The sequence below is a fragment of the Monopterus albus genome, unplaced genomic scaffold (genome assembly GCF_001952655.1).
Source record: "Monopterus albus unplaced genomic scaffold, M_albus_1.0 scaffold40.1, whole genome shotgun sequence".
Classification (NCBI taxonomy): Eukaryota; Metazoa; Chordata; class Actinopteri; order Synbranchiformes; family Synbranchidae; genus Monopterus; species Monopterus albus.
Window position 1 is genome coordinate 1,091,496 of NW_018127920.1, and position 25,299 is coordinate 1,116,794.

The 25,299-nt window shown below is 40.0% G+C and overlaps 4 protein-coding genes across 8 annotated transcripts in view; all 4 read left to right on the forward strand.

Annotated features, from left to right (window-relative positions):
* susd1 (sushi domain containing 1) overlaps nt 1-7,483 on the forward strand; it is a 9,577-nt gene extending 2,094 nt beyond the window's left edge. Inside the window, exons 1-14 of one of the 3 annotated variants that reach the window (XM_020599390.1) lie at nt 1,082-1,986; nt 2,176-2,355; nt 2,698-2,877; nt 2,988-3,167; nt 3,348-3,527; nt 3,886-4,065; nt 4,497-4,661; nt 4,878-4,972; nt 5,151-5,337; nt 5,488-5,581; nt 6,363-6,618; nt 6,712-6,751; nt 6,958-7,051; nt 7,394-7,483. In XM_020599390.1, the coding sequence (XP_020455046.1) occupies nt 1,650-1,986; nt 2,176-2,355; nt 2,698-2,877; nt 2,988-3,167; nt 3,348-3,527; nt 3,886-4,065; nt 4,497-4,661; nt 4,878-4,972; nt 5,151-5,337; nt 5,488-5,581; nt 6,363-6,618; nt 6,712-6,751; nt 6,958-7,051; nt 7,394-7,412 (2,187 nt within the window). In that variant the 5' untranslated portion in view covers nt 1,082-1,649 and the 3' untranslated portion in view covers nt 7,413-7,483. Of the gene's footprint in view, nt 1-162; nt 316-774; nt 955-1,081; nt 1,987-2,175; nt 2,356-2,697; nt 2,878-2,987; nt 3,168-3,347; nt 3,528-3,885; nt 4,066-4,496; nt 4,662-4,877; nt 4,973-5,150; nt 5,338-5,487; nt 5,582-6,362; nt 6,619-6,711; nt 6,752-6,957; nt 7,052-7,393 lie in introns of those variants that run through there. The other 2 variants (XM_020599391.1, XM_020599392.1) reach the window with 2 other exon arrangements.
* Nucleotides 7,484-8,761: 1,278 nt separating this feature from the next.
* Nucleotides 8,762-18,162, forward strand: p2rx4b (purinergic receptor P2X, ligand-gated ion channel, 4b). Its single transcript, XM_020599370.1, has 12 exons — nt 8,762-8,795; nt 15,069-15,216; nt 15,396-15,467; nt 16,101-16,173; nt 16,268-16,364; nt 16,452-16,532; nt 16,658-16,799; nt 16,976-17,112; nt 17,185-17,278; nt 17,378-17,443; nt 17,569-17,673; nt 17,785-18,162. Coding segments are annotated over exons 1-12 (1,050 nt in total). The 5' UTR covers nt 8,762-8,793; the 3' UTR covers nt 17,818-18,162.
* zbtb26 (zinc finger and BTB domain containing 26) lies at nt 9,169-12,937 on the forward strand. 2 transcript variants are annotated; one of them, XM_020599368.1, is made up of 2 exons: nt 9,169-9,562; nt 10,129-12,937. In XM_020599368.1, exons 1-2 carry the CDS (start codon nt 9,435-9,437, stop codon nt 11,438-11,440), a joined length of 1,440 nt encoding a protein of 479 aa, XP_020455024.1. In that variant the 5' UTR covers nt 9,169-9,434; the 3' UTR covers nt 11,441-12,937. The 2 variants fall into 2 exon arrangements, with proteins under 2 accessions (XP_020455024.1, XP_020455025.1); XM_020599369.1 differs by lacking the exon at nt 9,169-9,562 and adding an exon at nt 9,564-9,622.
* A 4,843-nt stretch (nt 18,163-23,005) lies between the features above and the next one.
* gucd1 (guanylyl cyclase domain containing 1) lies at nt 23,006-25,153 on the forward strand. Of its 2 annotated transcripts, none has more exons than XM_020599296.1 (5): nt 23,006-23,419; nt 23,583-23,629; nt 23,815-23,980; nt 24,072-24,163; nt 24,260-25,153. In XM_020599296.1, exons 2-5 carry the CDS (start codon nt 23,619-23,621, stop codon nt 24,690-24,692), a joined length of 702 nt encoding a protein of 233 aa, XP_020454952.1. In that variant the 5' UTR covers nt 23,006-23,419; nt 23,583-23,618; the 3' UTR covers nt 24,693-25,153. The 2 variants fall into 2 exon arrangements, with proteins under 2 accessions (XP_020454952.1, XP_020454951.1); XM_020599295.1 differs by having other exon boundaries at nt 23,007-23,419; nt 23,545-23,629.
* Nucleotides 25,154-25,299: the final 146 nt, after the last annotated feature.

The following is a 25,299-nucleotide window of genomic DNA, read 5'->3' on the forward strand; positions in this document are numbered from 1 at the left end:
GGTGGGGGGGGGGGGGGCTCGGGTCGGCCTGGGCTCAAACCTGAAACCTTCTCGCTGTGAGGCGACAGCGCTAACCACTGCTCCGCTGTGCTGCCTTGATGGGTGACATTACTATTTTTATTCACATACTCACATTGTTTCTCATTCTCACTGACTGTGTAGACACTGATGAGTGCACGACCACAGAGATATGTGGAAAGGGGGGGCAGTGCAAGAACCTGGATGGTAGCTTTGAGTGCAGCTGCCATCCGGGATATCGAGTCCACAATGGGGTCGAACCCTTCCACCCTTACAAAGACAAGGCTTCCTGCAAAGGTAAAACTGCACTTAATGTAATTTCTGACATTCATAAACTACATTTACTGATATAGTCTCACGGCAGTTGTGGCTCAGAAGATAGAGTGGGTTGTCCCCTAATCACAGGGTTGGCAGTTTGATCCCCAACTTGCAAGTGTCCTTGAGCACGACGCTGAACCCCTAGTTGCTCCCAGTGTTGTCACTGGTGCACAACTGGGTGAATAGAAATAGTGTAAAGCAGTTTAGTGTTAGTATAGCATTAGTTCTGTTGATGTTGACATAGGAATGAAGTGTTGGTTAAAATAGTGGGTGCTGCTCTTAGATGATCAGCAACAGGACCCTATGCGATATAGACTGTGAACTACAGCAAAACTATTACCTGGGAGTTGTATTAGTCAAAGTCCCTCGTGCATGTGGAACCAATACAGACAGTGTGATCAGTGAGTAAAAAGTGTTTCATGTTCATGTCCCTCTCAGTGGTCGACTGTGGTCAGCCCACCTCAGTGGAGGACGCAGTGCTGCTGTCCATCACAGGGACCACATACGGCGGTGTGGCCATGTTTGTCTGTGATGAAGGTTTTGTGTGGAGGGGTGGTGAAAACAGTTCTGTGTGTGGAGCTGATGGTGTGTGGAGAGGACTTACCATGGTCTGTGAAGGTAACAAATCAAGCAAGCAAAAAAAAAAAAAAGAGCTAACATGTCTATCTCTCTCCAATGCTCTTTCTGTTCCAACACTAACCATTCATTATTATTCATCAGGACACATTCAATTGTCATTCTAGTGCATGACTGTTCAGGTGTTCCTAACAGTGTCAGTGTGTGAAATGCATGATAACATCTCAAATATCTCAATAAATTGTCACATGTACTTTGATAGTGTAATTGTAATATATTTTAAGTGTTTTAGCTAAGTAAGCAGCGTGGCTCTAGAGGTGGCAGTGTCAGTCAGTCCACCACTTTGGTGCAAACTGAAATATCTCACAAGCTACTGGATGAGTTGTCATTTTGTACGGCCTTGGCCCCCAGAGGATGACTCTTACTGACTTTGGTGATCTTCTTACCTTTCCTCTAGTGCTATTATAAGGTTGGTATTTGTGGTTGGACTGATTGCTATGAAATTTGGTATGCACAGTCATGTCCCCTTTGAGATTAATTATAATAAATGATTTCTTAACTTTTCCCCAGCACCATTATTATGAATTCAAAATTTGGATTTACTATGATTTATGACCAAATGCATTGGTAGAACTCACACTTACCTCCCAATACCATGCAAGCAGCTGAAAGTCCCCATAAATAAAGAGCAGGCATGTGTTTAAGCTGAGTGTTTAAGCCTTAGGAGTTGTGATATAATGATGCCCATTGACTCTGCATGTCTTTTAAATATACAGCGAGTTTTTAACCAGTTGCAGGAGCACAGGGATCATGAAAATGAGTGGTTGGACAAAGAGCCTGGATGCTTTCCAGTGAATACAGTTTCTTGCAGCATGTCACTGCTTTGGCTCTCAGGGGTTTACTGTGGCTCTCCCCCTGCCTTCCCTCACGCTCATATGCTGTGGAACAACAGCTCAAGGATGGGCACTGAGGTGGTTTATCAGTGTAACTCTGGATATCATAATGTTGGAAAGGGCAATGTCTCTGTCTGTACACCTGCTGGACAATGGGAGACACCATCTGTGCTCTGCCAAGGTACTGTCACTATTTTTTTTTTCAGGAGATTTTAGTGGTATCCTGCTTTGTAGGCTAATTATAACACCTTATCTAACCTATATCCACATATTGTGACTTTCTTCTTCTGTTACTAAGTAAACTTAAAATGAATTGATGTCAAACCTGGTGTTCATGTTACATGGTTGTGGTACATGTTACTCCTTGTAGAGACTTTGTGTGGAAGTCCTCCTGTAATCAAATCCACTGACCAGGTGTGGAACGGTAGTTCAACCCCTGGCAGCACTGCACTCTATTTCTGTAAAGAGGGCTTTAACAGTAAAGGAGGACATAATGTATCCATCTGTAATGAAAATGGTCAGTGGATACCCCCAGCTCTGTCATGCCAAGGTAATTCAGACAATGAAATTGTTTTGGTTTTTTTTTTACCTCCAAATGTTTAAAAAAAAAGGTAACAATTGTTGAGTATTATGTTAGGTCTTATTATCTGGCTAGTTTTGAGATAAAATCATGACTTGGCACTTGCATGTACATCCACACCCACATACTGTAGGTGTTGTCACTTATTCTTATAAGTTAGTTTGTGCCTGCCCTGAGAAGACCAGTCAAACCATATGAAGTGCAGAGTTCCTGTGAAGAGAACTACCACTTTTGTTAATTTGTTGAAAAATTGTTAATTGTATTTTTATGTACTCAACCACCCCTCCCCATATGTATCATTTCCTGTCCCAGAAATATTATGTGGGGATCCGCCTATACTGCCCCACACTGGGCAAGTGTGGAATGGCAGCTCCACCCCTGGAAGTGCAGTGAGTTACTACTGTAAAGTAGGATTTAATCACGTTGAAGGACATAATGTGTCACTGTGCACAATTAATGGGTACTGGACAAAGCCAAACATCTCATGCAAAGGTAACAATTTGCTTTAAAGTGTTGCTGACATTACTTTTTTCTTGTGTTGCCCAAAGCCAAATATTAAACAATTTTCACACAGTTTAATGCTGTAATTTCCATCCCTGTAGAGGTTGACTGTGGTGTACCGCCACCCCTCCCTCATTCAGTCATGCTGTGGGATAACATTTCCACTATGGGCTCTCAAGTTGTTTATCTGTGTAAGTCTGGATATCGCAATGTTGGAGAGGGAAATATGTCTGTTTGCGCAGCCAGTGGAAAATGGGATGAGGCGTCTCTGCTCTGTCAAGGTGATAATGACATCCATCGACACACAAGTGTTTTGAGTCACCTACTGATTAAAGCCATTTTACACTATGTTTCCAGATTTGTGAGTTGTGTCTGTGCTTGTCTCATGTTGCCTTGACAGTGATTTGAACGTCTGTCCAACCATCAGTGACTTGTAATGACTTGCTATGTTTTTGTTGTAGAAATCAGTTGTGGAGAGCCTGGTTTTAAACCTCATGCTAAAATACTATGGGGTGGCACATCACACAGTGGCAGTGTGGTGTATTACCACTGTGAGGAAGGATATCACACCAGGAGCCTGAGAAACTACTCAGTATGTGGAGAGAATGGACAGTGGGAGGATATTGATCTATGGTGTGAAGGTGCAATGTTTGATGACAGATATATCGATACACTACTGATTAGTTCATTTTTAGCATCAGAATCTTTGTTTCAAATTCATGTGTTTGCATGTTCCTGTCACTGAAGAATGAAAAGTAATTGTATCCCAACTATATACTTAATGTAAGAAAAGCCTGTCAATTTTGGTTCTCAATACTGTAAAATGTATTTCCACTTAACACATAAGAACACAGATATGTACTATGTACACATTTTTATCAGTCTTTTTTTGTCACATTGTGTTCATTGACTGTCAGTAAGGATTTGAATGTGGTTTTTCTTAAATCCCATATAACTGTTAAAAGCCCACAGTCTGTGCTAATTCATGTCTGTGTGCAGAATTAAGCTGTGGTCCCCCACTAAGCCCTCCCCATACTAACCTCCTGTGGGACCACACCAGCAGACCAGGCAGCATGGTGTTGTATAAGTGTATGGATGGATTTTACCTGGAGAGTGGAAATAATATTTCAATATGTTCAATGTCAGGAGTGTGGGGGGAAGTATCTATAAAGTGCAGAGGTAAAGTAGCAATCTTTATATACAGACATGCATCTGTTTAACTGTGGGAGAGCCATTTGACATTGTTACCATGTTACTGATATGTTTCCATTGATAAAAGGTGAAGTTTGTCTGTCCCTGTTTGGGTTCTACGTGTTCTGTGGTTAGTCTGAGTTTTGAGGTCATTTTTGTGGAAACACTAGATGCTGCACTCTGGGAGCGCACGCAGGCATACACATGGATATGTGTGAAATATACAGTAGTGTGCTTGCAAAGCTTCACTTTCAAATACTTAAAGTGCAAAGTTGCAAAGTTTTCACTATTAACTCATTACCCTTTGATTGTTACTTTTATGTTCTGGGTTAAAGAAAGATGGTGCATTTTTGTATGTAGGAAGAATTCTGTTACTGTTTAGTAGCTCAGTCATTCAGTGTCACTGTTTTTTTTTTCAGCTAAATGCGGCCCAGTTCCCTTGCTTGCCAACTCAGAGGTGGTGTGGCATAACAGAAGTGTTGTGATCCACCGCTGTGTGAATGGATATCACAGCTGGAGGGGCAGCAGCGCCTCTATGTGTGGCAGCTCTGGTGTGTGGCAGAAAGCTACTCTGACATGTATAGGTGGGTAAAATACCAAAGCAAGTGAACATAATCCCTGCTAGGAACATCTGCAGTGATCATTAGGCGTCACAAAAGGCGGCTGAACAAATGTAATGCTCATGGAGTGATTGCCCTGCATTTTAACATATTTGTAAAGGGATGAGACATTCTGTTGTGGCAAATGAAAGGTGAATATTTGGTGTACCATCACTCTTTGCATTCCTATATCTCTTACAGAAAGAAAGCCACCAATCAATCATTTATTTGTCCTCAATGAAAAATGTGTGCATTGGAAAGCAGAGAAGTATGAGGAGGATACAGAAGTTTACACGGTAACGTCTTATTGTAATTGTCACTGTAATTGCTGTTTATCTTTGGCCATCTTTCTGCATATATCAATATTCTCTGGTTTTATGTTGAGCTTTTAAGATGCAATTACCAGAATGTTTTTTCTTCTTGGTCTATGGAGGGTTCTAGACTTCTGTGACACATGCCATGCAACTATTCCAGGTGACGTACATAGGATACAGAGACTACCAGAGGTCTTTTCATGACAGGAGGAAGCAGTCGCTGAGCTCTAAGGCTGACCAGCTGGAAGTCTGTCTCAACCTGCTCCCAGTCACAAACTACAGCATCTCCATCACTGCACTGTCTGCCAAATTCACAGCCACCCTCACCACTAACACCAGTTTGCCAGGTATCATTGTACCACCAATTTCTAATGCCCTAATTACAGCATTAACGCAAAGTCTTTACTTTTAACTTGCTAGAAATATTTAGGAGTTAAACAATCATATTTTATTTGTTGTGGTCTCTTTACCATGTTAAATATAATAACATTTGACAGTGCCTCCAGCGCCAGTTGTTTACTACAGAGAATTTGAGACTCCGGTACCAACTTTGAGGCTACGCAGATCAGCCAACACACTGGACCCTATAAGGTAAAAACCTAATCAGTACAGTATCTGACTCGTGCAGTATGTGAGAGGCAACACAACAGACAGTCGTTCATCTTCATGCTTCAAAAGACCAATTAATGTCCTCAGTTTAAATATTTGGTTGAATCACTGATAAAACCTTATAATAAATCTAGCTGATAACACATTTAGAACTTATGGACAAAACCCTTCAACTGGTACACTGAACCTGCATGAATGTGAAATCAGTCTCCATCCAGTATTTATGGTTGGCCTGCACTGACGCTCACTGTAACCCAAACACCAGTGAAAAGCAGGTATATGAGCTGAAGCTAGACTAACAAATCAGCCAGGTCGATAAATAAGTTCATATTAAATTATTGCAAATTTATTGTGTAATATGTCAGATGAGAAGTAACAAGAAAAAATCTCAGTGTAGAAATGCCAAACTATGTTTCAGCTATAATTTAAAATATTTTCATTGCATACTGTAGTTTGTCCAGCAGAGGGCAGCAACAGGTCGACCTTTACAAAACTCAATATTGGTTGTGCTATATTCAGGGCCAGATCACGTTCATGTACAAGTTATGTTTAGGTGTTACAAATCTTTAGTGTAAAGAAATTCACATGTTAATATAGCTTTATTTATGGCTTAATTATGTCAATGGAATCAGAGGATATCTAAATAAAACCACATTCACAAAATGCTTCAACTGTTCCTTTCACATTAATATGGACATTATGTAAGTTAAAGTGCTGCATGTAGCACATTTAAAATAAAGATTTTTTTTTCTCTGTTTGGCAGTTTGTACCAAGTGTTTGTGCTTCCTGTAGAGGGGATTATGGTGTTTGATTGTTCCTCTCCTGGAAGCCCAGACCCATCAAGCAAGAGCAAATCATCTTCAAAATACATCGCTGCCCAGATCCACGTAACACAAGTCGGGACAGAGATGAACTTTACTGTAGGGGATGGACTCAGCTATGGGGGCTTCTATAATGCACCACTGGAAAATGGCAGGGACTATTATATCATCTTGCGAGCTGTCAGTCAGTGGAAAGCAGTGGGTGAAACAATTGTACAGTACAGTATAAAATGTATTGACTGGGAAACTGCAGCAGACTTTATTTTTTAAACTAAATGTTTTCTCTCCCAGGCATTAAAAAGTTCATGTGTCCTGTGGGCTAAAGTAAGAGGTAACTCACTGCACTGACAAAAATGCCCAAACATTGTAGTCAAATCTTTAAAATTAGGGCTCTCACATTAAGATTTATTTTTTATATTTTACCTAGCTCTAACATTCTGAAGTTACACCAGAAGGAGACAGAATGTATTTTAAAATACAAAAAACAAATAGAATGTGCTAGTTGCCAGTTACTTATGTGAAATTTCCTTGTTCCAGGTACATCCTATGTTCTGAAGATTTCATTGCTGTCTGCTGCTGCATCAGTAGGACTGGTTGCCTTGGTCACTTTGGGTAGATACAGCCTTACCTGGTATGGAAGCTAGTATACAATACAGTACATTACCCACCCTGTTCATGTCGGTTCATATGTAAAATATCATTGATCGATGGCTATATTAATTCAGATGATCACAGGGCTACTTAATACATTTTATTGAGATTTGAGATTTTATTTTGCACATAATAGTTATGAATTGTAATCACAGCCTGAAAATGAAATATTCATTGCTATTTTCCTTTTGATAACAAAATACAGCTTTGCTGTATATAGTAAAAGTGGCCTTATAACCTTCACTAATGAATAACAGTACTGTGTTCAGGTGAAACGCTGCACAGAACCTGAAATTTAATGACTGGGTTTTTTCTTTTCCAGGTTTTTCAAGAAGACGTGACACTCCTTAATGCTGATGTTCTGTAATTTTATTTGCCAGCACAACAAATTAAATTGCAGACTGGCCTCCTACAAGTACATTTTTGTTTGTATATTTTGTTATGTGTATATATATACACTTATATATACTGTATGTGTGTGTGTGTGTATATATATATATATATATAAAAGCCCAATTCAGTCACTAATGGATGTGTATTGAATGAATGGTTAAACAACTATTGGATGTGAACATGTACTTGCTGCTAGTTGTAGTGATGATTCAAAAGCAGATCATTTGATGTTTCTAACATGCTTCCATTATCAGAAAGTACAATGATAAGCCATGTCAGGGAGTGAAACCATATTGTCAAGCGCTACAAAACATCTCTGCCACCTCCTTTTGTCATTTAGCAGTAAAATAGTTACTAGTTAATAAAATAGCTAGTAATTGTATTATTAGTTGTTGTTTTTTTTAGATCAGTGTAACTAAGTGCTCAGTGTTTTACAGGAAAAAAGTAAATAAATTAATAAGTTAGAGAAAAGTTATAAAACAAAGATACATTTTTTCTCTCATTTTAATTATCTTTTGACACTTATTGTATTGTATTGATACTAATGTGATCTCATTTATATAGGGACTCTCCTGGGAATCATTTTATAACCTAATATTTATACTACTAGCCTATAATGATGGTATTTGCCATCTTTTTCTATGGACTTCCATAAAAATCCCTGGATACACAGACTAGGACACGTGTGTCAAACTCAAAGCCCGCGGGCCGGATGTGAGATCATTTTATATATCTTTTTTTAATGGCCCGGCGATATAAAGCGCCGATTACACACAAACTACAAATCCCATAATGCAGCGCAACAGCTGCCTTACCGAACATAGGTAACCTGCGATCATTCCCGCGTCAATTACGACAGATCAATCAAGCGTCTGTTGATGTATACAACCCTAATTTCAGGTCAAAGCTAGCCCCTAACAATGGCCAAGAGGAAAGTTGATTCTGAAAACAGAGCCTTTCTAAACCGGTGGGAGGCTGAGTATATGTTTACTGACATTGTCGGTAAACCCGTGTGTCTTATTTGTGGAGCTAATGTGGCTGTAATTAAGGAATATAACCTAAGACGGCACTACGAGACAAAACATCAGGACAAGCTGAAAAACGTGAATGCAGAGCAGAAGCTACAGAAGGTAGAGGAGTTGAAGAGGAATCTGACATCACAGCAGACGTTTTCACCAAAGTGAAATCAAACAGTGAAGCTGCTGTGAAATAAGTTTTATTGGAGCAGAGGAGAAAATCAGGCCGGACATTTACCGAGGGAGAGTTTCTGAAGAGCTGCATGATGAAAGTGTGCGACGTCGTGTCCAGACAAAAAGCAGGTGTTTGTAAATGTAAGCCTTAGCAGAAATACGGCTGCTGATTTTAAGTTCAAGTTAATTTATTTTGGAATAATATTGTGTCCTGTCTGTTTCGATTCATATTTATGTTAAAAAAAAACGTTAAGTTTTAGTCTGTTCAATCAATTTTTATCCTGTTCGGCCCGTGACCTAAAGTGTGCTTTGAGTTTTAGCCCCCTGTGCGATTGAGTTTGCCACCCCTGATTTAAACTGAGTGTGTGGTTGTCTGTCTCTAAGTGTCAGCCCTGTGATGGACTGGTGACCTGTCCAGGGTGGACCCCACCTCTCACCCAGTGCCAGCTGGAGTAGACTCCAGCCCCCCTGCGACCCTCGTTAGGATAAGCGGTATAAATAATGGATGTTACCTTTGACCTGTGCCCATATAGCCTATATTCAAGGGTCAGAGGGATACCTTGAAAAATATACAGAAGCTGTTTGTTTCCAAAATGGGGGTTCGTTAAAAGACGGAACTCATAATTGGCTGTAATTATCTTTACGAGTTTACGTATGTTTATATTTTATGACAGAAATTTTGGCTCATCTAAATTTAGGATGAGAATGGGCAGGACGAGGGTGATTCCAGCTGCGGTGCCCTGGGCCTTTAAATGGGCTCTGCATCCTTAACATGCCTTCATGGTCGTTCCACACTCCAGCCCAGCAGGTGGCGGTAGTGCCCCTGAAGTTGGGTTGCAAACAGCCAATAAACTAAGAGGAAGAAGAATAAGAATAGCGCATCATATCCGCCTGCAGAAACGACTCAGGTCAGTGTCCTATAGATCACAAACCTTTCTTTAACGTGTGTGATTACTAGTGATTAACAGGTACGCAGCAGTTCTTACTATGTCAGCTAAAGTAGCAATGCAATAATGTGGCCGATTAACCAGCTAGCTACAATGGATCTTAGCCTGAGATGTTAGCTAGCTTAGTGGAGGAGTAGGCGCTTTGTGATAGATTGCTCAGTTATAAACTTATCTAACGTTAATTCTAAGGTTAGGCACGGGGAGTCACTTTATATAAGATTACATTGTCTTGCTGTAACTCAAATAGCAATACCCAGGCTACGTAGTTTCCTCAAAAGAAGTCAGTACTTTGACATTATGTAAATCTATTGTAGCTAACTTAGGTCCCGTCTGGCCTATCTGGTATTAAAATACACTCTGAGCTGTGTGTTTCTTAATGTACAGGATGATAAGATTTCATGCCTGTGAAACAGTTTATAGTTCTGTATGATCTCCTGCTGTCTGAAGTACAACAGGTATGACAAAATAACAGATTCATAGAATTAATACAAAAGAGGTGATAGGCTTTCTGCATCTGTCCTAAACAGGTGCACTGCTGCTGGCCCTTGGTTCACTATGGCCCAGAACCAGGTGATCCTGCAGTTCCGATTCGCCACGTTTGGGGACTCCATGCTGCAGAAGATGAACTTGCTACGACACCAGAGGCGCTTCTGTGATGTCACTGTGCGCATCAATCAGCTTGAGGTCCCTGGTCACAAGGTGGTGTTTGCCGCTGGCTCCTCTTTCTTGAGGGACCAGTTCATCCTTCAACAGGACTCAAGGGAGGTTCAGATCTCCATGATCCAGGAGGCAGAGGTGGGCCGGCAGTTACTTTTGTCTTGTTACACAGGCCAGCTGGAGTTTCCTGAGCTGGAGCTGGTGCACTACCTGACAGTTGCCAGCTTCCTCCAAATGGGCCACATTGTGGAGCAGTGCACTCAAGCCCTCAGCAAGTTCATCAAACCACAGGCTGCACGCCAGCTGGAGGGTGTGGATGTGAGGAGAGAAAAGAGGGACGAGGATTTGTCCTCCCAGTCCCAGAGAGAGCAAGATCACTCTCAGGTGCATACTGCCCATCAAAAGGAGGAGGAGGAGGTGGAGCAGGTTGAGGATGGTGACGATGACGACGACGATGTGATAATGCAGCCCAAGTCCCCTCCCCAGATTTTGAGCAGATGCCAAAGGCAGGGTATGGCAGAGAGTGACATCACAATAGTGAAGGTGGAGTCTGTGTCAAATGTAGCAGAAAACTCCATCAGCGGTCATTTCCCCACCAGCCCACCTGCTGTGCTCCACTCCCCTGAGCCTCAACATTCACTTATCAACTCTACAGTGGACAGTCGTAGCAGTGAAATAGCAGTTCCACCTGGCATGGCCGGATACCCGCTCAGCCCCCCTCCTCCATCTCCTCCTGTAGAGAAACACAGCGGCCACCAGAGGAACTACGACAAACCTTTGCAGTGGTACCACCAGTGCCCCAAGTGTGCTCGAGTCTTCCGCCAGCTGGAGAACTATGCCAACCATCTCAAGATGCATAAGCTCTTCATGTGTCTCCTGTGTGGCAAGACCTTCACACAGAAGGGAAACCTGCACCGCCACATGCGCGTCCACGCGGGCATCAAGCCCTTCCAGTGTAAAATCTGTGGTAAAACTTTCACCCAAAAGTGTTCATTGCTGGACCATCTAAACCTGCACAGTGGGGACAAACCCCACCGCTGCAACTACTGTGACATGGTGTTTGCTCATAAGCCTGTTCTTCGAAAGCATCTCAAGCAGATCCATGGCAAGAACAGCTTTGACAATGCAAACGAAGGTACCCTGCACGACGGGGGGCTTGACTTCGATTTTAGCCGAATATGAAATCCGTGGACCTTTTTTTTTAGTAGAATGGTTGCCATCACCTTTTTAGCTTTTTTTTTTTTTTCCCTAAAACCGGTATTTTTTAGGTAACTTGCATTATTTTGAACTGACTGTAAAGATTCTCGATATAGGAACACACTGTCAAGAGACATTCAAAACAACGCTACAAACAAATACCATTTCACACTGCTATAAAACAGTTCAGCACGATGTAAATATAATTCCAGCTACTTTGCATCATTCTCCATGTCTCCTCTGGTCTGGGTCAGGCCATAAAATTTCATCCACATTATATAAGATGTTACCCCTTACCAGCAGTGTCAGAGATGTGCTCTGGTCTGCCTTATCCACCCTTGGATGGTTTCCACATCACCATGGGCCTCTTCCATTGCCACCAAAAGCTTTTTCCTTGTGTAAAGGTTTCTGTCATACACTTTCTTATGTCATGCTGAGAAACATATGCAATATATAGGCAAGAAAAGATGTGTGACTGTGGGATGGTTATAGAACCAGAGCAGCCTGATGGAAACTAACTTTACCCCAGTGATAACATTCTGGGGCTCCACATAGATGTGCTGTTATAGAAACCCAAAGTGGCACAGCAGTGGAGGATAGTTCTTCACCTCCAGCACCCTTCTGATGTCTTCCACCTTCTGTTTGGTTTGGATCCACTGTTCCAGAGCGCAGGCACAGCTGGGGCCCTGTTTTTATAGGATCCTGCTGTTCTGACTGGGATGATTTAAATTTTGTGGTTTAGTGTTTACACATGGGGAAAAAAAACTCTGCCCGTTGAGCTCAAACGCAGTCAAGTGTTTGCCAAATGCGCATATACAGTATATATAATAGGTAAGGGTATGGGTTTTGTGCAAAGTGTTTTAGCAATCTGGGAAAACTGTAACTGCAACATTACTGAAATGTGGGGTAAGTTTAGCGGCTGAAGAAACAGACGGTTGGAGCTTGTTCGTTGTGTGAGAGGGTGCATTTTCAAAGATAGGAAAGTGAGTGAACTTGGCAGCTGGTTTCTAATGTGTCAGCCTCATTATGTTGGGTTCAACTGGAGAACACAAACATGAAACTTTTTTATTTTTGGTCAACATTTCACTGTATCTTCAAAACTGTGGACAATGTTCCTTTTTTCACTACAATAGATGCCTTCATATTGTACTTGAAAATTCAGCACTGAACTCAAAAAATAATTATATCTTAGTTATTGATGATTTTATATGTTTGTCAAAAACCAAACATGTGCATATTGTGTATACAGTCTACTGTAGCCTTTCTTACCTGTGTGAATATGACACAACATGGACTTCATAAGTGAAAGAAACTTGAAAGAAGGTGGGTATGAACATATTATTGAAGGCAGTGACAATGGGATGGTGTCTGTGAGCCGAAATGTTTTTTTACACAGACTTTATATAACTGAGGTACTATTGGACCAAAGTGACACTGTATTTGTCCTGTGTTCATGGAAGTCTATAGGTGTTATGAATAAAAAAAACTGAATCCTAACTAACATTGGTTTCATGTTCTTATTGTTACCCACTTCAACTCATGCACTTCAGAATTGAATATCTTGCAAATATAGTCAGTGCAAGTGGTTTTAGCGTAGCTACTCTAATGAAAATGTCCATTTCAACACTTATTTGTTGCTTCAGGTCCCTTAATTCAAAAAAACAAGAAGATGCTGGAGAACATTGTGAGGATGTGTAGTAAAATTGCACAAATTGTGATGAACTTGACAGTTTATACAGGAGCAGAGCTGTGAGGAAAGCATGGGCAGTTACGGCGATGACAGCCACCTGCTTTTTTGGTACAAGTTGCTGCCGTCTGGTCTGAGATTTGCTTTAACAACATGTAGGACAAATAGATTTAAGAATTAATTTATCTCAGCTACCTGAACAGTACTACACGACTCAGCCCTCCCTCTCCCTCTTCTTGTGATGTGTTTTTATTGCATTTGCTATGTGTGTTGACCATGTGGTTGTATGGTTGCTTAATGCTGGCTGCAAGACAAATTGCCCTGTGGGGATAAAAAAAATGTACCTTGATTTTGCAACATAAAACACTGTACTCATTGTATGTAAATGTTAAAACTTCCAGTGGTAAGATTGTCAGAGTTGAAAGCTTTTAGCATTCACTACAGCTTTTCTTTTCTAATATACAGTGCATAAGAATAATAATGGTGAATGGTTCAGCAAATGCCTTCTTCATTGTGCACACTTGGTTTTACAAGCCTTTTAATCAGTTTGCTGTGTGAGTATCTGAAAGTGACATGTAAATCTGTGGGGAGTTCTTTTAACAAAGGCGTCATTGTAATCGTTGCAGTGTATCCTCTGAGTTTCGTCAGACCAGAGTAGTTTTGTGTTTGTTTTAGCAGGTTTCACTCTCCTGTCATGCAGCTTCCACACATTGAAATCACTAACTTGTGTGTGTCATGTATTAAGTGTCTACTTTATATTTAAATTGGTGCTGTGTGAAGTTGCAGAGGCACACAGTAGCTACACAATATATTGGTGCCTGTTAAAGGCTGGTGTCAACATTTTGGAGATAAAAACTGGAACACAGTCATATTTTATACTGGATGCACTTCAGAACTGGTTTATTTTCTACAGACACTTTCATGGCTTCTCTTAAGTAACAGACTGGACTAATAAACCAGTTGCACAGGAATAATATGACACACCATGAATAAACAAAGTATGAAATATAGAATCTTATGTATTTACAGTACAGGGCTATATCCATAACCTGTGGTTAGCGCACTGTGTTTAACATGTTCCTATCCTCATGTATGGTAAAATATCCAGATAATGGACAAACTAAAACAATGAAAATAATGCTATATATAGAAATGAAATATATATTTGGCTGTAATAGTGAAACATAAGTGTACATATCTGCAAATGTGCAGAAATTAGCCTAAATTGACTATTTTCATTTGTAGTCCCTGGTTTTATTAATGGCTCCCTAAGTACAGTCAGTCAAACAGAGCAATCAAACCACCAGTATGGTGCCTTACAGGCACAGGCACAGGCCCAGGGCCCCCAACGTATCATAAAGACCCTGGGCCTATATGGAATAACTGTTAATAGTTCTTGTTTGAAAAGCACTCAGTTAAAAAACACAACAAAAAAAAATGTAACAGGCTTTACTGTCCTACACATATGGTTTGATCAGACATACTTTACAGTTTGCCCACAGTCCACCACATTCAAAACAAAGTCAAAGATGTCTTCATGCAGTGAGTATGATTTGAATACAATGATTTGAATAAGGGAAGCTGTGTCCACAGTCCGTCACTGGTGTGTGGAGCAGCAATGAGTGAGACTACAGGCTGTGGCCAGAGCTGTCTGCATGATCTGTTATATTATGAAACAAACAAAACACTGGTTATTCCAAGCATACAGGCAGGATGTTTGTTCAGGTTCATCCAGCTTCTGGTGCTGTTGTACGTTGTGGGGTGAGTAAAGAAAAACTGGTGGAACATTGTACTGGGTTGGGATTTGGTAAAATGTGGATGTACAGCTAAGCTACTTGTGAAACATTGTAGTACTGAGCTGTGTGGTAACGTGATGATTTGATTGCATTGTTAAAATATAACAGGCCTTCTGCTGTAAACCTGCAGGTATGTGTGTGTGGTGCAGAAGGCCTACCAGGAGACAGACTCTGTCATCAGTAGTGTCTCCACCAAAGTGAAAGGTTTTGCTTTCACTAACACATCTGACATGGGCCCCCGTGTTTGGGACACAGCTGATTATGTGATCCCCCCTCAGGTATTTAAACGTATCATCTTTATTATAAACACACATGCAACCTCAGTGACCGCTGTCCATCCTAACTCATCATCCGTGGTACATGGCATGGCACTTGTGTGAAACTGATGTACACAGTATGTTTTACCACAGTTAGTTTTATTGCCTTGTGATATTTGTTTTGCATCTTTCTCTTACAGTCTGATAATTCCTTCTTTGTGATGACAAATATGGTTGTCACCCCAACACAGACTCAGTCACGTTGTCCTGAGGTGAGGTACTGATGCTGCATGATATTATATACACTATTATTATAGTGCCACTGAATGGAGTGCAAAAACATTTGGTAAGGTGAAAAACTTAGAAAAAAATCAACTGGACTAGGTTTCTAGTTTCTAGTAAGTTTTTCATCTTACTATGACCTGGATGACTGAGAATCTGCACAGACATAACATTTGCTACTATAATATTTTTAAAAAGTTAGCATGCTAACATGCAAAACTATGGTGGTGAAATCAGCATGTGAGTGTTGTAATTGTGAGCATGTTGATTTTAGCATTAACTCACAGCACTGCTGTGCCTAAATACAGCCTCACCAAGCTGCTAGCATGGCTGTAGTTGTTGCTAAATAAATAGCATAAACAGTGATCACTGTATCTTGACCTATCATAGCTGAAAACATGCAGCTATTATTAAAAATAATAACTCAATCCATTTAGCCCTGCCTGTCACAGAACACGGCTACTTTGCATTTTGGTTCTTTGACATAACTTACTAGTAGACTTCACTGGAGCAGAGCTGTTGTAAATGGTATGTGCACCACCCGTGTTTTTGTTGCTCTGACATATCAGAATGTCTGATAACATAATGCAATGACAGGTTAACACTGGCCATTTCTCCTCCAGCTTCCAAGTCCATCAGCAACTTGTGTGGATGACTGTGACTGTACTGAGGGACACAGTAATCCTCAAGGCAGCGGTAGGGCTTTGATATATCAACTTCCTTTACTAAAATGAGTCAGATAAACGTATGTATAGTATCACCATTCAACTGATATTCATTTTCCACATAGGTATACAAACTGGACTGTGTGAGAACTATTCTACAACTGTACAGACCTGTGAAGTGCGTTCATGGTGCCCTCTTGAAATAGACGCTGTGCTGCCTAAGTAAGAATACATGCAATATTTTAGTATTTATGAGTAATTATAGTATAATGTAGCTGTGGTTTGACATGGCTTTGTCCTCTCTCATAGACCTGCATTGCTGGCTGCAGCAGAGAACTACACTGTGTTGATCAAAAACAGCATTACATACCCGAAGTTCCGCTTTCATGGGTTAGTTTGTATATTGTTTCTCAAAGCAGCTTGAGGGAGAAGTGTAGGCTCTTATCAGGTCAGTATATGCAAACATACTGTTTTACAGTGTGCCATTATATCACTTGTCTTCCTTTCTCCTCCAGAAGGAACATACTGCCACATATTAACTCCTCATACTTGAAGAGGTGTGAATTCAATCATGCAACAGATCCTCACTGCCCGATATTCCGCCTCAAACACATTGTTTCAGAGGCTGGAGAGGAGTTTCAAGACATGGCTGTGATGGTATTTTCAGAATTCAATATGGCAAACATTGTTCCAAATGTTCCTAATTTACCCCCCCACACTTCCTTGTCTCTTAGGTCCTTTGACTTTCAGTTGTCAGGACGTGCATGAATGTCATATTTGTGTACACAGTTGAAAAGTGAGTGTTGTTTTCAAGTTTTTGTGTGTTTGTAAAGGGTGGCATCATTGGTATTATTATTGACTGGAGCTGTGACCTGGACTCATGGGCAGGGAAGTGTTACCCCAAGTACAGCTTCAGCAGGCTTGACAACAAACACCATGTCAATAATGTGGCTCCGGGATACAACTTCAGGTAAAAATAGTTTTGACACAGTTTATTTAGTATAAATGGGTGAAAAACTGATCAAACAAATTCTGCTCTTAGGTTTGCCAAATACTACAGGACTGCAGATGGAGAAGAAACCAGAACCTTAATGAAAGCATACGGGATCCGTTTTGATGTCATTGTATTTGGAACTGTGAGGCTTGAATAAAATTTATGCTTACAATGACTTCACTCCAATGCATGTGATCACTTTGCATGAATAGTAATTGCGGTTTTTACTTTTATCTTACAGGCAGGAAAATTTGGAATTGTACCAACTATAGTTAACTTAGGTGCAGCATTGTCGTTCCTCAGTTTGGTGAGTACACATGTTCAGTCCTGTTATATAATTTTAAAAAATCCATTTTCTGTAAAAAAACAAACAAAAACAAAAACAAAAACTGATGATACCTAGAAACTGAGTGTTTTACGTGTTTTCCCCAGGTTTCCGCAGTTTCTGACTGGTTTATATTAAATTGCATGGCAAAAAGCGATGTTTACAAGAAACATAAATTCACATATCTGAGTGACAATTCTGGCACTGAATCAGTAAGTGAAAAGTTCCCCTTTTACATTCCCCACTGCTGACAGTAATTAGTTTTTAATAAAATATTACTTTCTTCACTACACATTTAAACTCTTTCTATTTTTATATTACAGATATCACTGGGCACCAGCTATGGAACTGAGTAGCATCATAACATCAATATGGGGACATTTTTATGTAGTGATCAGATTACAAAGATTACATTAAAGCCTGCAAAATGATTAAATGCTCCCACAAAAATCTATTTAATCAGGCACAACTACTACAACGTTTCAACATTTCATCTTCCCTTTCACATCTTCCCTTTATTTCCCTGAATACCGCAGCTAGGAATAATGGAATAGGACTCCGGTTCTATTTTGTGGGTTCTCGTATTGTGCCGCTAGAGGTGAAATTCTTGGACCGGCGCAAGTTTGACGAAAGCGAAAGCATTTGCCAAGAATGTTTTCATTAATCAAGAACGAAAGTCGAAGACAATCAGATACCGTCGTAGTTCTGACCATAAATTATGCCAACTATGTAACTAAATACATTTACTCTGCAGCTTCACTGCAGCTGCAACACTAAATGTGATGAACACAATAATGCATCACTAATAATAATCCAATAAAATGATATACATCATTTGGATGCATATGCATTGGAGGACGAGGATGAATAGCATGGTTCCTGTTGATAAGTGAAAACATTTCATATTCAAGCCTATGAGAAACATTAGCTAATATGTAGTTTGAACAATGTTATTTTTGAATTTGGAGCTTTGTTATAATGGAGTGTATTTATTTTCATTGACCGAACTTTACCTAGTATACATTCCACTCACTCTCTGCTGATCGTATCATAATGTATTGCATTATTGTGAAAGCATATAACATAAAGTAAATATGTATTATTTTATGTTGTTTTGGTGCTTCACCCAGGGAAAGTTTTGATCTGCCAAAATGTTTTCATGATCTCATCTCTGTTTGTGTTATCGTTATGTCTCCTGGTCCCATGAGATGCAGGGAAATGGATGGATACATCTACATTTAGATGGCAATGATTAGTGGTGTGTTAGGTGTTCCCCCATCAGTCAGCTGCAACAAAATGCCTTGCTATTTATATTTACTTTGTTTTTTTGACTCCAAATTCTGACTGCATCAGCATCACTACACACCCCAAATTAGATTTTGTACATGAGAAAATAGTTCTCTATATAGTACTTCTGGTTTCTCTGCATTTCATAAAGCATAAGAATGAACAGAACATTGTTAATGTTATCAGATCAAAACTGATATGTGCAGCAAGTTGTCTCATACCCTGTTTAGTTTTGAGAAGAAACTTGTTTGGTGTAAATTAGAAATTCTAAACCTTTAGATAAATATCAAGGATCATTGTGGGAACATCAAAATGTCAGCTACAGTAAGTCAAGGTAATCTGCATCTACCACTGAACCCATAATTTACAGTAGTTAGATGGATGTGTTGAAATGAAGGAGTCATGGGATGAAATTAAATATCAACCTACAGTATATTTATGTCCAAAGCTTTTTGAGTTTTTATCTGGTCTGTAATGTTCATTTGCAAAACAGAAAAAAATTCTAGAATAAAAGAATATTTAAATACTTCTATCTTATTGGGTTTTGTGCAGAGAATACAGATACAAGGACAATGTGAGTGTGGCGGGAAATGGCACGTTGGTGTCTGCATACTATGTCAAAAGCTTTGTATTCGTGAGAGAGAAATCTGTGGGGGATCCAGCTGTGGATAACATCACCACTGTCAACATCCCTGCTTGGATGAGTCATAAAGGGCTTTAAACAAGTACAGGAAAATGGACGTTCAAGTGGGGGAGAGTTGTCTGTGTGTTGCACCTGATTTCTTGCTTCACTTTATTGCTTCCTCACCAAATGTTCTTTTCCATCTCTTCTCCTCTTTCCACCTATAGCCTGTAATGAACAAGGTGAAAGGGAGTTTCTGGAAGGCCTCTATGGTGTCCATATGGATGAGCTCTGTCGGGTCTGAGCTCTTCACTACTTGCACTGTGGATGAATTGTTTTGGGGATATGAAGACCCCTTGCCTGCGTCGCTTCCAGCAGTCCTGATGTGGAGACTGTCTTTGGCCTCATGTACAACTCTACAAGTAATAAACGTTATGAAATGTTCTATTAGTTTCTGATGAATTCCTCCATGTCATTTGATCACTCTGAAAATCATCAAAGGAAATAAAGTGTTTTTTGAAACAAGCACAGTTTAATGACATGAAACTTTGTTTGGTGTAGAAAAACCACACTGGGCAGCAGAACTACATGGATTATGGCCGGGTCAAAATGTGGAAAGGTCAAAGGTAGCACAAGCACACACTCGCTCTCTGTCTTCATTCACAGTGATGAAACTGGGTACAGGCAGGCCGTGTGTCTCTCTTTGTTTGCTTGTTAGTCTGGACTTTTGTCCTTAGAATAGAGTACAGGTCAGGATATTTTCACATTCCCCTTAGTAACAGCATTTTAGTGACCTCACTTGCAGTTCTCCTGCAGGCTCTAATTACCCTGTTTACGCGGGGGGAAATGCTTACTGTGATTTTAAAATGTGCTTTCTTTCTGTCTTTTTTGCTTTGTTTTGTTGTTTGATGTTGTTGTTGTTAAAGGCCTTACTACAATTGTTGGTGCTGAATGTGACAGCCAACAAACCCCTTTTCTTCAGTTGTGAAAAACATTTAATATTAAATGCTGTAGTTGTGCTGTTTTGCTTTTTATAGCTTTTCACACTGTGCCACATCAGCAGACCTGTGATCATGTGCATATCGTTTTCTTCCAGCTATCAAAGAAACACTGAGCATGAGACGGTTTCTGTAGGTTCTATATGCAGGGGCCAACTGCACTTTGACAACACAGTTTGAATGATAGATTGTTGTACAGGGCTACAGCTTCCTTACCCAGCTTTGGCTTCTGAAAATGTTAGATTTCTGGAGCCATTTAATGTAATAAAATGCAGCAGAATTACTTCAGGTGAACTATGATGGGCTCAGCTTTTACTAGTGCTCTGATTTTTGCTATAACATTTTAATATGAATGAGTTTCTTTCCAACATCTCTTCATTACACGCACTGAAATAATCAGACAATAGAAGTTGTAACATGATGTTTTTGTTTCCTCAACTGATTCTACTATTTGTGTTTGATACACCTTAATACAGACATGTACAATAAGAAAACTGATTCAGAATTGTAAAGGTTCACAGAGTAGGCATAATGAAGTGTTATAAATTGATGAGGGTGAATGAATGGATAAATCAATCATTTCTTTTATGCCAAAAACACAGTATTACACAATATTGGTGTGGTGTTTAAAGAGGATAAATTATTTTGTTACACTGATAAAAACCAAAACACTAAGCAGCACCGTATTGACCTTACTCTGGGATTCCTTGTACCATACTTTGATTACACATTGTACTCTCTGAAGCTGTAAATACTGTACATGTGAGGTATGCCCACTATCTTGCAGACCACTGAGCCAACAGACATCAAGTGCCTTTGTCTTCAGGAACTGCCAGTCATCTTGGGGGATGATCCTTCTCCCTTCTTCAAGACCTGCACTGTAAGAAACTTAATTTGTTGTAAATGTTGCAGGTGCATAGTTATTAACCCTTGTTTCTAATTTAGGCCATTAATGAGGACTGCCTGCTACTACTTTTCAGAATCATTTAATCAGTATCTGGTGTTTCCCAGACTTCTATTTTATGGCCTAACAAATTTGAACTAAAAACATTTTTCAATACATTTTTGAATATCTGCATTGTTGAATTATGGCACAACAGTAAGGTTTTGCAAACAGTACATGTAATGTACAGATCCAATTATGGCAGTTGATGAAAAGTCAATTTAAGACCAGTATTGCCTTTTTTTAAATAATTATGTTATATGATGCTTTTCATTGGAAATAGTCAGAGGTACTTTTTGGTGGATAACAGCTTTATCTAACAGGCATAATTATGTTCTCTCCTTGAGAATCTGTTTTTTTTTTTTCTCTCCATTAGGATGTAACTGACAAGGACCTATACAGTGAAACTCCAGTGGGAATTCTCTGTGTTGATCAAGAAAATCCTCAGCTCAACGCATCCAGAGTGGGCATCATCTTGGAAAGGAGTGTAGTGATGGATGAACTGGCCAACCTGCCTCAGCTCAGGCCTTCTGTGTCCTTTTCAGACTGTTGTATGCTCTGCACCGGGAGTACCCCAAGTGCATGAAAACCACTTTAAGCTTTATTCAGCAGGTGATGCTCAAGCTGGGTAGAAGCGAGCTGGCACCCAAAATTCAAACTTTGAGAAATCAGCTTTCAGTGTAAAACATACATACAAAAAATGTATGTTTTTCAGTGTAAAACATACATTTCCATCACTGATGTGAGATCAGCTGATAGTTATACCTGTAAAGATGTGTCACTCCGAGTTGTTCAAACTACAGAGAAACATTCAGTTCTCTCTGATTATTTAGTGGTGTTACAGTGATGCCTCCTTACCTCAAAAACGATCTTCATCTAACAGCAGACAGCATTGTCCGCCAGCTGCAGTGAGGTCACAAACCCGGCAACAGGGAGTTTCATTTTGTCCTGTCATCAATTTAAGTCACGGAGTTAATGTTAGTTAGCGACAGCTGGTACAACCCCGCTGGTTGTCATTTTAACCAGAAACAGTGACGATCAGCAGAAGCTGAAGGCAAAATTGTTGCATTGAAGTGCATACAATTGTACAGCTGTACCTAATAAAGTGGCCAGTCAGTGTACATCACACATAGTGGTTGATGTTAACATTGGACTATTCATTCTGCTTTTAATGAATAACCTATAACATACTGTATCTGATGCTCTTGTCACACAGTCCAAATAATATTTGTTTTATAGACTTTTAACAAACAAATGAACTTGAGGCAGGAAGGGAAAGTGTGGAGAAAGATGCCTGTGCAGGGACCTCTATGGAGACAGGTGTGTCACCACCAGCTATCCATTGCACAATATCTATACATGTTTACCTTTACCAGTAGTTGTTGTAAGGGCAGCAGGCAGTGGAATAGTGGGCAAAGCAATAAACATTCAAGAAAAAAAGTGTGTGTTATGTGGGTCCTGTGCCCCAGTAGAAGTTTGTCTTGCAATACACAATCTGTAATAAGTCTTGAGTTATTTGTTCCTAACGAATCGTTCGTGAACGACATGTCACTAGTGTTGTGCTGCATCCAGATACTTCTGGTTGGCACAGTCCTCTTTCAGAAGAGACTGAGGTATTATACAATACTGTTATTAATTTCAACTTGTATCTTGAGCCACAGATCGACGATGACTCCTCCACGCCGCTGGGGGCAGCATAACTGTAACTGAGTCACCAAACACAAGAAGCTAATCCGTCCATGATGCTAATCAACGGCAGGGGAGAGAAGCAGACCTTTAGCTGGCGGCATTGTTATGAAAGCTTGCTAAAATTGAGTTTATCTGTCCTTTATGTTTAATTTATATAGGTTACTGCTCATTGTATGTATGTCTGGCAGCGGGGTTCGTCGAGGCGCTAGCTTCGCTCTATAAGTAGGAACCGGCCAACAGACAAGTCAGTGCTTTTAGCCCGACAGCTAAACTTGCAGTTGACCAGCTGATTTGTTCTGGTTAGCATCGATGAGGACAGCACCGCAACACCGGTTTAACAGCTGTAAACAGTACTAACCAGCTTGTTTTGAGTTAGCTAGTTGGCCGTTAATCTAAGAAAGAATACAACAGAATGACAGGTGAGTAACATTCAGCCAATAAATACTGGGCTAATATAGTATTATTTTGAGAATACTCAGTTTGTACGTTCAACAATGTTTAGGGAGTTTTGAAAGAGTAATAATATCATGGCGGATTTTCTTAGAGGATGAGGTCGTGCTGAATGTACCTGTCATTCGGCAGCTCTACCACTGGGACTGTGGCTTAGCCTGCTCCAGGATGGTCCTGAAGTAAGTGTACAGTAACGTTACTAACTTCTCAAATCATACATGTAAATTGCTTTGCATTATCCCCTTGGCTAAATATGTTCTAAATCACTACAGTCTTCAGTGCACAAATTATATAGAACTTGTGGTTCCTAGTAACACTGAAGTGTGTAATATTCAGGTGAGTCACAGTGTTTCCCTTCTTGCAGGTACCTCCACCCTGTCAGTGATGAGGAGTTTCAGAGGGCATGCTGGGAGCTGAAGCTGACAGAGAGCGTATGGACTGTTGACCTGGCCTACCTGATGTGCCATCTGGGAATCAAACACTGCTTCTGCACACAGACTCTGGGTGTCGATAAGGGCTTTAGGAATCAGGTACTTTGGTCATTCTTAAGTTAACCCTAATTCGATTTCTTAGTTTTGTGTTTGTGATAGTATTTTTGTTGTCATCTGGTTTGTTTTGCAGTCTTTTTACAAGAAGCACTTTGATACAGAAGAAGACAGAGTGAATGAGCTCTTCCTTAAAGCTGAGAGCAAAGGTGTAGTGATAAGGAAATGGTGAGTTTGTTTTAAGTACTGTTCACTTGGATAAGTCACCTGCTTTTGCCTTGGTCACAATAAACCTGAAGTGTATTGTGGGTTATCTTTCCATAGTTGTGTAACCGTTCAGGAAATCCAGTCTCACTTGGAGCAGGGCCACGTTGCCATAGTGCTGGTAAATGCTGTCATCTTAACGTGTGAACTGTGCTCCTCACCTGTAAAATACTGCTGCTTCCTGCCTGTGGGTCAGAAGTGTTTCTGCAGGAAGCCAGAGTACCAGGGTCACTTTGTGGTTGTGTGCGGCTTCAATAGGACCACGGAATGTATTTTCTACAACAACCCTGCATATTCGGACAGTGAGTCAATTTCATGCACAAGTATAATGTGGCATAACTGTGTTTGGATGAAATTAAAAAGTATGCAGTATCAGGTGACTACAGAAGAAACCTGCCATTTGAAACATGCTAAAATAGATTATACTTGTACAATGTATATAATGTATAATGCCAAGTGGCGGTGTGAGAAATTACGTCAGGACTTGTCCTAATACCTGTTGCCCTTCTCAGCAACAACAACTACTGTGATGATTAGGAAGTTGATTGTCAAGCTAAAATGTTAAACATGTGGTTTCTAGTTTGTTAAATGAAAAGATTTGCTGTGTTTCTCTATGTTATGTTAGTAAGTTACATAACAATTTAGCCTTTGGACTTCTGGTTGGACAAAATAAAATTTAAAAAAAAGAAGAAGTTGCCGCCCTGGGGCTCTGACATCTTGGAATAGACGTTTTTTAAATATGTCCAGATATTTGACAAACTATCTAAAAAAAACAACCAGCAGGTTAATCTGTAATGTAAAGCATATCTTAGTTTTATTCAGAAGCTTCAAAATAATGGCTGTTAACAGCAAGCTCTTACACTGTAGAATAATACAGTGAAGATTACAGAGATAATTTCAATAAAAAGAAATATATAATTCAGGATGCACTCATTGCACAAGACTAAGAGTCTCCAGTTTGACCCCTCCATGATTTCTAAGTGGGAGAACTTGCAAAATCGCAGGGTGTTCAAATACTTCTGTTCCTCACTGTATTTGGTCATAAACCTAGTATTAAAATATTTAGCTAAAACCAGAAATGGTAAATCTCACTGTGGGAC